Source organism: Quercus robur, chromosome 4 (assembly GCF_932294415.1).
Source record: "Quercus robur chromosome 4, dhQueRobu3.1, whole genome shotgun sequence".
NCBI classification, from domain to species: Eukaryota; Viridiplantae; Streptophyta; class Magnoliopsida; order Fagales; family Fagaceae; genus Quercus; species Quercus robur.
The window spans coordinates 10,876,873-10,891,146 of record NC_065537.1 but is presented as its reverse complement, the minus strand read 5'-3'; the positions used below and the strand labels follow the sequence as shown (position 1 = coordinate 10,891,146).

Genomic DNA, 14,274 nt, shown 5'->3' with positions numbered 1-14,274 from the left:
ACTCGATACTTCAATAATCGAGTTATACACAGGTTTTTCCCGCACTGCTGGCATTTTTTGTTTTGAATCTCTACATAACTCGATTATTTAAAAATCGAGTTAGTTATACTGTTATAAACCCTGATTTCGTACTGTCTTTGTGTCAGGTGGAGTGTTTCAATGTAACTCGATTCCTGGAATATCGAGTTATAAAGTATACTTAATATCCGTAAAGTCGAGTTATTCTCTTATAATTTCTGCACACCTTCTCCCACTCAGTGTGCCTTGCTCTCTGCTGAACTGAGGACTTTCTGCTGAACTGAGTTGGAACTCCTCCACGGATCAACAGCAGCTTTCTTCAAACTCAATTGAAATTTGTATCACCTCAGGTAAAAAATTCACATCACAATTTTAGGGCAATGTTATTTTCATTTGATATTGTACTAAATTTTGATTTTTTAGGTTGAATGAATGTGAAGTAAGTACATTGGTGTGATTTTGGTTATTTGTTGTAGTAAACGTTGGTGAGAAGAGAATGAAATAATTTCTTTACTATAGCAACATTTTGTATTGCACATAATCATCATTGGTCAGACATTTACAACAACATTTAGTGTTGAAGACAATGTGTAGACATTACCAACAATGTCTATTGTTTATGAATGTCTTTGTTGTATACCATTCTATGCAGGATTACATTATTTAGCAACAGTTGATACACACTGTTAACTTGATCATTTGGTGTTATTGTATTCAGTGTCAATGTCTGGTTCTGGCAACCCACAACTCTATAGGCCTCATGATGTGTTCACTGCTATGGGTCGTTGTTGGGTATTGGAAGATGAGTTCAGCTATCCAATCAATCCGAATTTGCGAAATAGTGCTTACGTTCACAATACCATGAGACAGGAGTGGGCTTGGTTATTTCGTGAACAACAAATGTTTTATGATGAGTTGGTTGGTTTTAAGTTGCCAGTGCCTCGGCGACTCGCATCACAAATGCCCAGAGACAGCATCGACGAACTTCGTAAAGCATTGAACCGCATTAGAGAAGAAAATAATCGAATGAAGATACGTCTTAATCGATATCGGACCCAAGTTGAGATTCGAGAGTCAGTGCAGGAAGGGTGGTACGAGCATGCACAGTTCATGCAATCACTTCTTGCTGATCCCATTTATCAGTCAGACGTGGAGATGTCAGATGAAGAGTAATCGTGTTGTGTCGTGGTGTAATTAGATTTTGTTGGAGAACTATTTTGCTTAACTATGTGTTATATGTATGGTTGCATTTGTACTATGTAAACCTTATTATTGATTATGAGAAGCATGCACGTTATTCGTAATGTAGATTATTCTCACATAAGTCATAAAAGTCAAATATTCTCACACATGATGTTTTTCAATAAGCACGTACGACATAACACAGAAAACATAAAATAACTTACACTAACATTATTAACTTAACCATAGACATAACACACACACACACACACCACAGTGGCATTCATTCTGATAGGTAGTCCTCGTAGTTGAGGACATTGTTACGTTCTGCCGGAGTGAGTTGCCTGTTTGTTGCAACGGCTTGCTCCTCCGCCAATTGTAGCATATGATACCTGGACCTACGAAGTATCATAAGATTGTTCTCTTTTTTTATTTTCGTCACTGCACGCTCATATTGGTGCATGTTTTGTCGTGGCAGTGTGAGCGAGCTACGCTCGACAAGAGGCGCTCCGATTTGCAGGAGATCATTGTGCAGAGCGTTGGACTCGTTCACGCGAAAGTCCCACTCCTGTTGCAATCCGGCATAGTATTCCCTCTCGTCAGAATCTCTTTGCGTTCTATAGTTATTTGGAAAACGAGGTAGCATCCAATTACGCATTGACATTGGAAAATGTGACTTTAGATCGGTATGTGTAGAAGTTTTGCAAGGGTAGATGTATGTAAATGGGACTTCGGTATGTGTAGATGTTTTGCAAGGGTAGATGTAAATGGGACTTTATATAGGGGTTTTGCAAGGGCAAGTATTCAGGTGGATGTGAGTATAAGTATTCACGTGAATAAAGATGATATGAGTTGACAGTATATTGTTCAGTGGCGTCTGTTGGTGCATGTGATTCGTTGAGGTAGCTGTCGAGTTACACTATAGCTTGTGCTACAGTAGCGGGCTGGTGATGTGTACTGCAAAAGAGGTTGCGTATTTATTCACGTGAAGACTATTCAACATTGATGTGCTTCATCTGACATGATTTGACGAGACAATGTTGAGCTGTGTTAAATGTATCATAAACTTCTCAGGGATGCTATAGGTACATCCTTTAAAAATGCTGCATTGCAAAAGGATGCATAGCTGTGTATTGACGTGCGTGTAGGTGATATGACTGGATAGGGTTCAATAGTGCAAAGCTATTGAGCAGCACTACGAACATCAATGTAGCAATAGGACCAATAACACTCGAAATTGATGCACAAAATTTTCTGCGTTGCTATGTGTATTGACGTGAGTGTGGATGGGTACTTCTGGTCAGGGTTCAACAATACTGAGCTATCCACCGTAGCTACAGTCATTGCTCCCTATGGTGGAATTTGGCAAGTGTGATTGAAGAAAGCTGATAACAACATTAGGTTTTGTAATGGTTGGCAGGATTTCGCTGAATACCATTCTATCTGTTATGGTTATTTTTTAGTCTTCAGATATGAAGGAAATTCAAGCTTCCATATTGTTATATTTGATAAGACTGCCATTGAGATTCAATATCCACGTAGGAAGAATTGTAAATTGGAAGATCATCAGGTAAAAATATCAAAAACTTAGATGAAGATCATACAAACATTTCTTCCTTAATGTACAAACCCATAAAACATGAAGTCAGAGAAAAGTTTGTTCTTAAAAAATTACAGATTATGTCCAGAGGAAGAGAGAGAGAGAGCAATCCAAGCAGCCAAAAAATTGAAGCCTAAAAATCCTTCTTTCATGGGTATCTCGTGGCCACATAATATGGTGAGCCTTTATACATAATGTGATTATGATGTTCTCTTAAATATGGCTTGGAAACATATATGGGAAGCAAGTATATTATTGGGAAGCAATTTGTCACACATCAATGTCTTGTGCTATTACCCTCCATCAAAACCTATTAAGCAATGAGATTCGGGGAAGGCTGGGTTGCATTTTTGAAAGACAATAATTTAGAAAAAGGAGATGTCACTGCCAATGAGGTGATCGAAAGGACTCCTGTTGTGATTAGTGTCTCAATATTTCACTTGGTTGACCATCAGAGTTTGGACAAGGATAACCTATTTAAAATTTAAACTAGTGATGTTTATGCTTATATTTAATTAGGGACTTTGATCAGTACTATGGTTTATTTCTCTGACCAGTTTGGTATGTCTTGTTCAAAACTATTCAGAATTCCTGTGCTTCATCTGACATGACTTGTTGAGACAGTACTGAGCTGTGTTCAATGTATCATAAACTTTTCAGCCATGCTCTGCATCCTTGAAAACGGTGCATTGCAAAAGAAGGCATATCTGTGTATTGACTGGACAGGGTTGAACAGTGCGAAGCTGTTAAGCAGCACATGTAGCACTACGAACAACATCTGTGTACCAATGTTGGACAGCTCACACCCAAAATTGATGCATAGCCAATTCAGGGATGCTCTGCCTCTTCGAAAACGGTGCATTGCAAAGGGTTGCACATATGTGTATTCACGTGAGTGGGGATGGGTACGTGTGGTCAGGGTTCAATAGTTTCGAGATGTTGAGTATCACATGCAGAACTACATCAATCAAGTGTAGCAATGATGGACAGCTTACCCCCAAAAATTTGCTTACACTTTTGAAGGGTCCTCTGCATCCTTGAAAATAGTGCATTGCAAAATGTTGCATATCTGTTTATTCACGTGAGCATGGATGATATGACTGGACAGGGTTCATTACCGTCGAGTTGTTGAGCAGCACATGCAGAACTGCGAACATGACTTCGCCGAACAGTGCCGAGCTGTGTTAGCCTTTTCCAACCTCACTTGCCAAATGCTAGTATTACGAGCAGTGAGTGTAGCAACAGTAGAGAGTTTTATCCCCCTGTTTCCCTACAAGCTTTTCAGGGAGTCTTTGCAGGTAGAAAATGTAGTTACATTTTGTCAACATCAATGTAAAATTACATGAAGAAAACTATGCTTCCAAGTTTTACATCAATGGCTTCCGATCATCACAATTGCAATATTAGGGAGCTTTCAAGCAATGCTACAACAAACCAATAACTTGAATGAAATATTTCAAAGGCTGATCAGGCTTTTAGGCCTTTACTCTATTTTTAAGCAAACCAAATATCGTTGTGAGAGTGTGTTGGGTGAGCCATATGGATTTTTAGTGAGTGAGTGGTTAGTCTGGTTTGGACGAGTCTTTATGTAATGTATCTATATAAAGTAGGACACTATTACAACTAAGATACACAGATACGTGCATATTATATCGTGACTCAAAGAACTCATATAAAAGAATTATTCGAATTATTGAATCATATGCGCGGTTGGTCTATGTGGTTTGGATCAGTCTGTATGTATTGAATCTATTAAATTTTCCTACAAGTAATGTGCAATAAATATAATTTGGAGGCATTTCACTTCCTAAGATTTTCCCTACATTACAAAGCAAAGGACATTGTTCGTCCATGACCCACATTACTTGAATGTAGCAACAAAGAACACGTATGAAAAAAATGAGAAAGTGATTTCACATAAACTTAGCCAAAAGTAATAAACAGTTAATCTTTAGAGTTGCAAAAGTTGAACATACATAATCATCATTTGTCACACATTAACAATAACATCATGTATTGCACATAATGTGTAGACATTAACAACAACGTCTAATGTTCGTAGGTAGAAATTTTTGGAAATCATCATTGCTTGAATCTGAGAAGTCTGAAATATCTGTTTCATCATCTAACGCTGTAATTTCATTAATAGACTTCATGGCTCGCTCTTGCGCCTTCCCCTTTAGATGCTTCCTAGCTTTTTGGATTGCGTGAAAACGGTCTAGTCGCCTTTGCATTTGATTGTTCTCTTGTTCAAGACGAGCAAGTATGTTGGCAGGTTCATCTCTAGGTAACTCGGCAGAGCGTGCCTTAGGAACTCGTAACCCGTGCCATCGACAATACACCTCTAACTCACACCTCTTCTCGTATAGGGTTGACCATGGTGGTTCTGCTATAGTGAACTCTATTGCGGTGGTATCTGTACTTAGTTTTGTAGGTTTGCCGACCATGATGTGTCCGACGCTTCCAAGACTCTCATACGTGTATATTGGCATATTAACGAAATCTCTCTTCTTTCCAACCCATTTTCCTCCATAGTGGTCTGTGTATGTATGTAGTTGTTGATCTGTTGGAACTTGTGATGATGCATTTGTTGAAGTAGGTCCAAACTTGTTTCGCATTGTACGATTTGATGTTGAGGCATTGCGACTCATAACTTAATCAATCTACGAAGTTAGCGGGGTAGAAAGTTAACATTATATCACTGGTGCATTTATAACCTCATTTCACGGTCCAGGCATTACAATTTCACTTATTAGGGCCTGTCATGTCAAACCCTTCAGGAAAAACACTATATGAACAAGATTTTAAATGTTCCTAATGTCACATCAAAGGTGGGCAGTAGTTGCAACAGTAGATGTAAATGAGACATTTGTGCATCCAATTTCACAATTCTGTATTCACGTGAGTGTGGGTGTGAAACAGTGTCGAATTGGGTATCCACATCGTGTAGAGAACCGAACATGACTTGACTAAGCAGCAGCGTCTGTTGGCACATGTGCTGCGATTGAAGGAGTTTGATATGACTACAATTGGTGCTACAGAAGCAGGCTGGTGACGTGTGCTTAGAGTTGGAACTTGGTCACCTTCAAACTTCGCTATATTAATTGTGTTTTGTCTTTCACCAGCAAGTTCGCAATATTAATTTATTAATTATGTTTGGTCTTTCACAAAATAAATTATGAAGATCACAGTGTTTTCTGTGATTTGGTCATTTTGAATGTCTGCAAAACATGATGGTGTGTAAATATGACGGTGTTCATTATCTTTGGTCATTAAACATTTACAGGTTAAAAGCATCACTTTGGTCTCAGAACCATCACTCTTACAAATTACGTAGCGCCATAGGTCATGTACAAGTGTACTTTCTCTTGTAATCGTAGCCAATTGATGTGAGACTGCATTTGAGGGAATACCTACTTACTCGACTATTCGATCAAACATCGTGGTCAAAGACTTGTCGGTTTGAAGCGAGGCCCAATTTGGTCTGAATACCACATCTGTTATACCGTAGATGTTGGTGGTGGCTTGAGCTCCTGGTTATATCTGTTTAATTGTGGACTTTACCTTTACAAAATCTTAAACATCATTAGTCATTGTCGTTGGTCATTTTCAAGGATGGTAGTCAAAACGCTCTTCCCATAATTCGTGACTGTTGGTTAGAAGAGATTGCATATAGGTAAAACCATGTTCAACCCTGAAACTAAGCTCTCAAACAAACGCGTGCCATAATAATTTACAGGTTGAAAGCACCACTTTGCTCTTAGAACTTTGATGTTAGTGGCTTGAGGTCACTGTTATATCTGTTTAATCGTGGTTGGTCCTTCACAACATACTTAAACTTCACGATGTTTATTATCTTCAGCTCACTGTTATCTAATATACATGGGAAGAGCAAACCACTTCAGGTTTGGATTCCTCATATTTGATTAAAAAAAATCCGTTAGACCTAATGCTAGAGTGAATGAGGTCATGCCAAGTGTCGCTTTTATCTTTTTCGACGAGTCTGCACTGCAAGGTTTCATCAATAAATTTTGTAATGAAAATATGATGCATGAGGAATAGTCCAGGCGAGGATCAAATTCAGAATAATATAATTGCTGATTTAAGATCGACAAAAATATCCAATTAGTGGAAAATACATGTAAGCTCAGCAAAACCTCCAATAAAAATAGTTGCCTGAAGTCAAGATATAGCTTCAGCCATTGTTCCAAGAAAAATCTCCTAGGTGGTTCATCGTTAATATCAAAACCTGTAAACGAATTGTGCTTTCACAAAACCTTCCATTTGTATTAATAATTACTATAATCTAAAAACACGTGAGCGTCGTACAGAATTATGAAATAAATGTTATTTACACACAGACTTGGATCTACTTGATATTATATAGAATCACATAATAACATAAAAAATTCTTAGACCATTACATCCATTTCAATAATACTAATGATAGTAACGATGGGCATGAAACTAACCATCATATTAATATATCAAATTACTTTCAACGGATACCATGTTCTTCAAATTGCCACTAAAATAAAAAAATATAGAACTATCATACAATTCTCCAAATATGTTATAGCAACCATGAACTGAAAATCGTCCCCCCCTTGGGTACAATACCCAATGGGAATCATCAAGAGTCAGATGGTGTAGAAGGTGGAACAGGACGTCTATAGTGAGCTAAGTCCGCTCGCATAGCTCCAACCTCGGCAAGAAGACCATGTAGAAGCTGACCATGGGCTGCCTGAGTCGTCATAATGGTCTCCATCATAGCATGAAGAGAGGGAGGAAGAGGGCATGTATGCGCTGCATCAACAGTGTCAACATCTATCTCATCATCACCATCCTCGGCAACAACAGATGTGGGATCCCCATGCATGTCCTCATCTTGAACATCTCCAGTAGTAGACCGTACTCGTGGTCTGTTGGATGGACCAACACTGAGGTCGACAACCTTCTTTTGGGCAGTTCGCTGTTTCAGAAATTTGGCTCCTATAGGGGCTTGGATGTGAACCAACTCGTGGGAAGGAAAGTTCTTTAATCCTAAATATTTGAGGACCCTATGGATGAGAACTGGGAAAAACAGAGCATGCCTCTTATACTTGCTCCTACGCACCTTAACAATGGTTTCGATGAAAAGGGAAGGAAAACAAATGGAACTATTGGTGACAAGGGCGTAAAGCAAGATACACCTGTCTACAGGGATTGTATGGATATGAGAGATAGGGAAAATATTGTGACAAGCTATCCTAAAGAAGATATAATTAAGCTCAGTCAACTCACTTGAGCTAATACTTCGGCCAGAATCCCGAATGTTTGATCGTCCACAAAGAACATCCATAACATCATCAATACGAGGAGACATAGAGTTTGGATAAGTAGGTGTACAAATTATAGGTACATCAAGGGCTTTAGATACGTGCTCCCTAGTTATTGTAAACGGTACACCACGTATGGACGATGCCACCTTGTGACCACCAAGATCCTCATGCACCGATAGATTCGAATAGAATTCTCTAATCAAGTCAGCTGGAGGGGGTTGTATGTTTGTACATAGGGACAGCCAATGCCTAGACTGTAGATTCTCACGAACAAAAGGATGCAGCTCCTGTAAATTGATTTGCCTTTCTCCCCAAATACGCCTACGCTTAATCAAGGTTTCAAAGGTTTGCTCATTTTCTGGCGTGAGGAACCTTAATTGATCAAACACCACTTCAGGTTCGGATGCAGCTTTGCATTTTCCCCTCTTAGTCCTCTTCGGACCCATAACTAATCGATGGTCAGTAGTGCAAACACGATCAGCTCACACAAAAACAGAACCAAAATGAAGTTTGAAGCAGAGAACAAAAATTGAAGAGTAACCAGCTACCATGTGTAGAAAATCATGCACACAATATACTGTCTAGAGCAGTTTACAACAACACAATGAAAACCAAATATTCTTATTCACGGGTTGTTTAGTTGGTGCAATAATTGTAATGCATTTTGGTCCGAGTCAATAATTTGAAGTTAGAGACCTAGAGTATATAACAGAAGTCTTATCATATAGGAAACATACAAGTGGATTTAGGAACTGACATATATCATACCATCGTAGCTACATGTAGTAAGTTTCACCAGCTTCTACAAAAAACAGAAAATAAATTGCACAATGTACAGTTCAGACATACAACCAGCATATATCTATACCACACACATATGGAGCCACTGGCAAGTTCATTTTGTGGAAGGAAGACAAACTATGACATAGGCAACCTTACTAACAACAATGCATTTGACTAGGCAAACACCCAATTTCATCACAATCTTCATAGACATAGACATAGAAGTGTGAAGCATCAAAATGCAAAATTTGAGAATAATGCACCAACAATGTGTAATTTCAAAGACAGCAACCGTTAAAAGAGTCTTACTATGTAAAATCCTCGACGAATTTGCGCGGGAAATTGTGGGTTCTAGCCGGATGAAGCGAGAGCAATCGAAGATGTAATTTCGGATAGCTGCAAGTTCTGCAGAACTGGGGAAGAGTTAATAAAAATGGGTAATAGATTGTAATGTCCATATAACTCGATATTACTATAATCGAGTTAAATGCAATCAAATTTTCAGCACAAGGGCTTGCACATAAACCGACTGTCCGTAAATCGAGTTATGTGTAGCACAAATAACAAGAATCCAGTTAATGGTGGAACGGCTTTCCCATAACTCGATGTTGCAGAAAACGAGTTAATTTCAAATAACTCGATTATACAGAACTCGAGTTATTTTTATGGGCCCCCAGGTATTTGGACTGGTCCAGATGCGGTCCAAGACGAATCGAAGTTTAAAGGTAGGCCTGCGACAATACTCGATTCTACTTGAATCGAGTTCTGTGCAGTGGACACTCACAAGAAATCAAATTCCTCGAGATTTGGAAAATCGAGTTACATTGTACACATGCACCCACCCAGCCCATATATTTGGACTGGTCCAGATGCAGTCCAAGAGGAATCCAACTGTATATGGCTACCTCGCACAAAACTGAACAAATAACATAGTACTCTGTTATTTGCAGTAGAATATCTCAAGAATGCAATTTCTGTGTGTAATGGCTTGCATATAAATGGCGACATCATAAAGCGAGTTATTTGCAGAGTTACTCAATTTTGTAGAACTTGAGTTATTTTCACTGGTCTCCCTTAATCTTCCTGTTAGGTATAATCATTTGTCAACATTAATTGACAATAACAAGTAGTCTTCTAGTGCTTGTTCCAAAAATCATGCGGAGCCTTTTTATTAAATATTTTTTATTTACTTATTTTTTAGTGGTATGATTCTCAATAAAATGTAAGTTTCACACTTTTTATGAAAATTTCAGCAAGAAAATGGATTTAGAAATAATCCAGACTCATGATTCCTTATGACAATGATAGAATTACTTGCATTTCTACCGTGTGGATGACCCACTTTCATAAGCAGTTAATGGCAGCAGTAATGATAGGAGTTTGACAAATGTTGTTTGCAGGTTTGTTTAGTTCAAAGATGATGTTTTTCTATAAATTTTGGTGTTTTGAATGCTTCCGTGTATCCTAAATCTCTCTCCTTTTTTATTTTCCCCTTATATTCATCCTTGCGTTTGCAACACTACTGTTCTTTTGAAGGACTACTGCAACAAAAAAAAAAAAAATATCATCCATTTTGTGTAGATTTGATTTCAATATAATTTAATTATCTTATCCAGAAGCATGAGTATGGTCTCTCGAATTTTAATGTTTTTGTACATGCAGGGAGCTTGGCATTGGAATAGTTCCATACAGTCCTCTTGTTCGTGGTTTTTTAGCTGGCAAAGGAGCCGTGGAAAATTTGGCTGCAAATAGCGTATTGGTACATATTTCACCAGTATTTTGTGTTATTCATTTGTATATTAGCAAAGATTTTTCAGGAAACAATGATATTTTTCTTTGAGCAACGATTCATCAAGTTTTTTTTTTTTTTTTTTTTGAGAAAGAAGCTGACTTATTTTATTAACTTGAAACAATTACATCCAAATCTAAAATCGAAACAATATGCGATGGGACATCTTCTATCCATACTTGAAAATCTGATATGCGTAATGCATTTTTCGGCAGACTATGAGCAACCCTATTGTCGTTTCTCTTAACATGAGAATACAACAATCGTTCAAAACTATTAGCAACCCTTTTCACATCATCTACCAGTAGACCTATTGGAGATAGGCTACACTCTGTTGACTTCAAAGCTTTAATCTGACCGAGAGAATCTCCTTCGAGAGTAGCTCTTTGAAAACCCAACTCACGCGCAAATGTCACTGCCTTCAGAGCAGCCAGCGCCTCAACCTCATCAGGCTTGTAAGCTTGATGAATTTTTTCTGAAAAAGAAGCCATCACAACTCCATTATTATCCCGAATTACCACTATTGCCGCCACTTGAAATTGATTTCCCTTGGAATATTTTTTCAAGGCATTAATTGGATTAACTCCAATTGTACATGCTAGCTGGCTGGTAGACTCCAAATTGGGTGTAACAATTCTTGCCAATAATAACTCTTCATTATTATTTATATGTGCCAAAAACGTATCCTCCTGTAATACCTCCACCGAAATAGAAGGTGTATTAATTGAGTTGGACTTATTGCTAATTGGCGTGGACTTTGGCAGCACTAAATCCTCAATAATTGCAGACACTGAAGCCCAATCCAGCTGCGTGGCTGAGGGCAGCATTAATGAGGGCGTTACTCCAGGAGTTGTAACTGAAGTAACGTTCCTCCAACTTCATCTATAACATTTGAAAAATTGCTACCAAGTGAAATTTTGAAAATTTAGCTATCAAGCTTTTCAAGTTGCCACATTATATTGATTGACACAATTGATGGATTAACTTCTCACTTATTTTATAAACATCTAAATTTGCAAACATCTATAATAATGACTAAAAATTATTGCACATGGTGTTATTGTATTAAAGTGTTACAATATATACAAAACATACAACAATGTCATCTGAAAAGAACAAAATCCTATAGCAATAACAATGTTGACCCCCCTAAAATAAAATCCAAGAGTCGCCATGCAAAAAAGGCCAAAATCCAAACAAAACCGTAGAAAAAAATACAGCATCACATTCATTTTAAAATACATATGAAAGTTCATCATAGTAATTAAAAATTTCCCAAGAGTGAAACTCTAAACATCACAAAAGTACCCAATCAATAAAGTTGCAAACTGGGATGAACAAAATAGGGATGAATAGTAAAGTTGCAAAGTAAACACACTTTAAACATCACATAATATTATCATCACTTTGCATCCACCCTAACCACTTAGTCTTGGCACTTGAAAATGTGGACGTTTAACACAACACCGTCCCTCATAATCAGCTCAAATACGCAAACATCTCCTACTTGCAAACTATTTTCCCTCACAAACGCAGACCAACCAGCTGATACGACACATGATGAACCCCCACTTCGTTCATAAATGTATAGCTTCACAGGCCATAATCGGTCCACAATCTGGAGCTTGACAGGGAGTATACTTGCTTTGGTGTAGTCCTTGGTAAACCCGTCTCTTGGTAAGTAGTTGATAATGTGTTGGGGTAAACTCTGTACAAGGAACAATAATAGATATTTAACAAATATATTCCAGCAACAAGTATCTAATTGATCTACATCTTTTCACCTAAAAACACAAATAAGAAAAAATCATTACCAACAAAATGTCCAGCCACAAGTATCTAGTGTGACAATCTTTCTAATTGATCTATGAAAAATGACAGTTAATGGGAGTTGCATTTCTAAATTACAAAAATATTCCATTTTACTGAAGCTAAAAGCTTACCGCACGATCCTTGCCATTAATGTAGGATGGACGCATGGTAACAGTGAAAAGGGGATTTTCTGATTTAAAAGCATTGGCTATAACAAGATTTTTAGCTACACCACCGTCTTTCTTAGGATGGGCTGATCCTGAAAGAAGTTGAAAATACGAAGTCATGCACATAAAATTAATAGAGCAGAAGCTAAACAAATCAAGCAGTTGCTTACAAAAGTGTAACATTCAAACCTGAACCCTCTCCCCTATAAAAGTGTTTGATGATTTCAACAGAGCTGTCATCACTCTCATCATCTTCGATCCTATGATGTACATGTTGTTCGTCGTCTAAAGTATAGTCTATTTCTGTTGCAGTGGCATCAAATATGAGTACATGAAACTGTGAATTTCCTTCATATTTGAAAACCAGCAAGTGCCCCACGGCTACACCATGAGAGCTTGCAAATTCGGACCAACCATTTTGAAACCAAACCCCCCCAGCATGTTGTGCCAACTCGACTTTCCATTTTCTACCATTTGGAATAGTGAGAAAGGCCATATCTGACAGGTCCACTCCAAATTTCTGCACGAACTTATCTGGAATCCGCTGTAAAAAGAATCTCCATAACATAAATGCAGGCTAGGGAAATAAACACATGCAATCAATCCTTATACACAATGCTAGAAAATAAAAGTTTGAATGATGGCAAAATACTTCTTAGTTACAGCCCCCCACCCCCACACAAAAAAGAAAAGAAAATCAAACAAAATAAAATGTAATCCTGCAACATTGACGTTATATTTAATAGCTATAACAGTAACAACTCTTATGAATTTTGAAACCAATTTATACAACCTAATCTTATAACCAAAATAACCATCAACCTCTACACTTTTACATTTCTCTGTTGTTGTTGAAATGAAAAAAATTTTAGGGAAATGTTGTACATTTGACAGGTCCACTCCAAAAGAATATATATTAAACTGTGAATTTCCTTCATATTTTTCCTCAATCTCTACCATGCGCTTATATCCCTGTTCCATTTTTTGTTCATATAAAAGTGTACAATGCAAAAGTACTCTGTTATGTGACTGTGTTCTTCTTAAAGTGTAACCTACGTATTGCAAAATGAAAGTTTTTCTGACTACATGTAACAAATGTACATATTTCAACAATCACAAATAAAGAAGATGAAGTGTTCGAAGTGTATTAGCATATGATTTTCAGACAATGATAGAATTTATAAATTTGAGCATACTTACAAGCTTTCCTTCCTGAACAGCATTCTGCAGAATAATCTTGAAAAAGTGTGGGGACCGATCAGCAGGACCATCGTCGTTGTCTCTCCGCCATTGAGAAGCCATTGTTCTGGTTCTCCAAACTTTCGCTGAGAAGAAGTTGAACAGTTGCTGCTTCGTACGTTTGAGCACTAAATAGTGGGTTGGTCATACACATAACCCGATTATTCAGAAATCGAGTTATGTGTACTGGGACTAAAAGGAGTCCATGCTGTGCGCAGTGTATCTCAGAGGAATCCATGTTGTGTGTGGTGGTTTGGAAGTCCATTTGAAGTAACTCGATATCCTGAACATCAGGTTAAAGTAGAATTACTCGATACCAAAGAAATCGAGTTATATGGGAATAACTCGCTTATAAAGAAATCG

The 14,274-nt window shown here is 37.7% G+C and overlaps 2 protein-coding genes across 2 annotated transcripts; one reads left to right on the top strand and one right to left on the bottom strand.

The window, feature by feature from the left end:
* The first annotated feature begins 212 nt into the window (after positions 1 to 212).
* On the top strand, positions 213 to 1,331 carry LOC126724366 (uncharacterized). The gene is made up of 2 exons (XM_050428936.1): positions 213 to 368; positions 737 to 1,331. The coding sequence occupies exon 2, from the start codon at positions 742 to 744 to the stop codon at positions 1,189 to 1,191; it is 450 nt and encodes a 149-aa protein (XP_050284893.1). The 5' UTR covers positions 213 to 368; positions 737 to 741; the 3' UTR covers positions 1,192 to 1,331.
* A 10,788-nt stretch (positions 1,332 to 12,119) lies between these two features.
* On the bottom strand, positions 12,120 to 13,974 carry LOC126721358 (B3 domain-containing transcription factor VRN1-like). Its single transcript, XM_050424402.1, has 5 exons — positions 13,873 to 13,974; positions 13,558 to 13,644; positions 12,862 to 13,216; positions 12,637 to 12,764; positions 12,120 to 12,401 (listed from the first exon to the last, which is right to left on the bottom strand). Exons 1-5 carry the CDS (start codon positions 13,972 to 13,974, stop codon positions 12,120 to 12,122), a joined length of 954 nt encoding a protein of 317 aa, XP_050280359.1.
* Between the last annotated feature and the right edge of the window lie 300 nt (positions 13,975 to 14,274).

Excerpts from the sequence above, each read along its gene's own strand:
- LOC126721358 (XM_050424402.1), bottom strand. The coding sequence starts at position 13,974 with ATGGCTTCTCAATGGCGGAGAGACAACGACGATGGTCCTGCTGATCGG. Across the intron at positions 13,217-13,557 it reads TTGGAGTGGACCTGTCAAAT|CGGATTCCAGATAAGTTCGT; the intron begins GTACAACATTTC and ends TTCTTTTTACAG. Across the intron at positions 12,402-12,636 it reads TTAATGGCAAGGATCGTGCG|AGTTTACCCCAACACATTAT; the intron begins GTAAGCTTTTAG and ends TTCCTTGTACAG.
- LOC126724366 (XM_050428936.1), top strand. The coding sequence starts at position 742 with ATGTCTGGTTCTGGCAACCCACAACTCTATAGGCCTCATGATGTGTTC.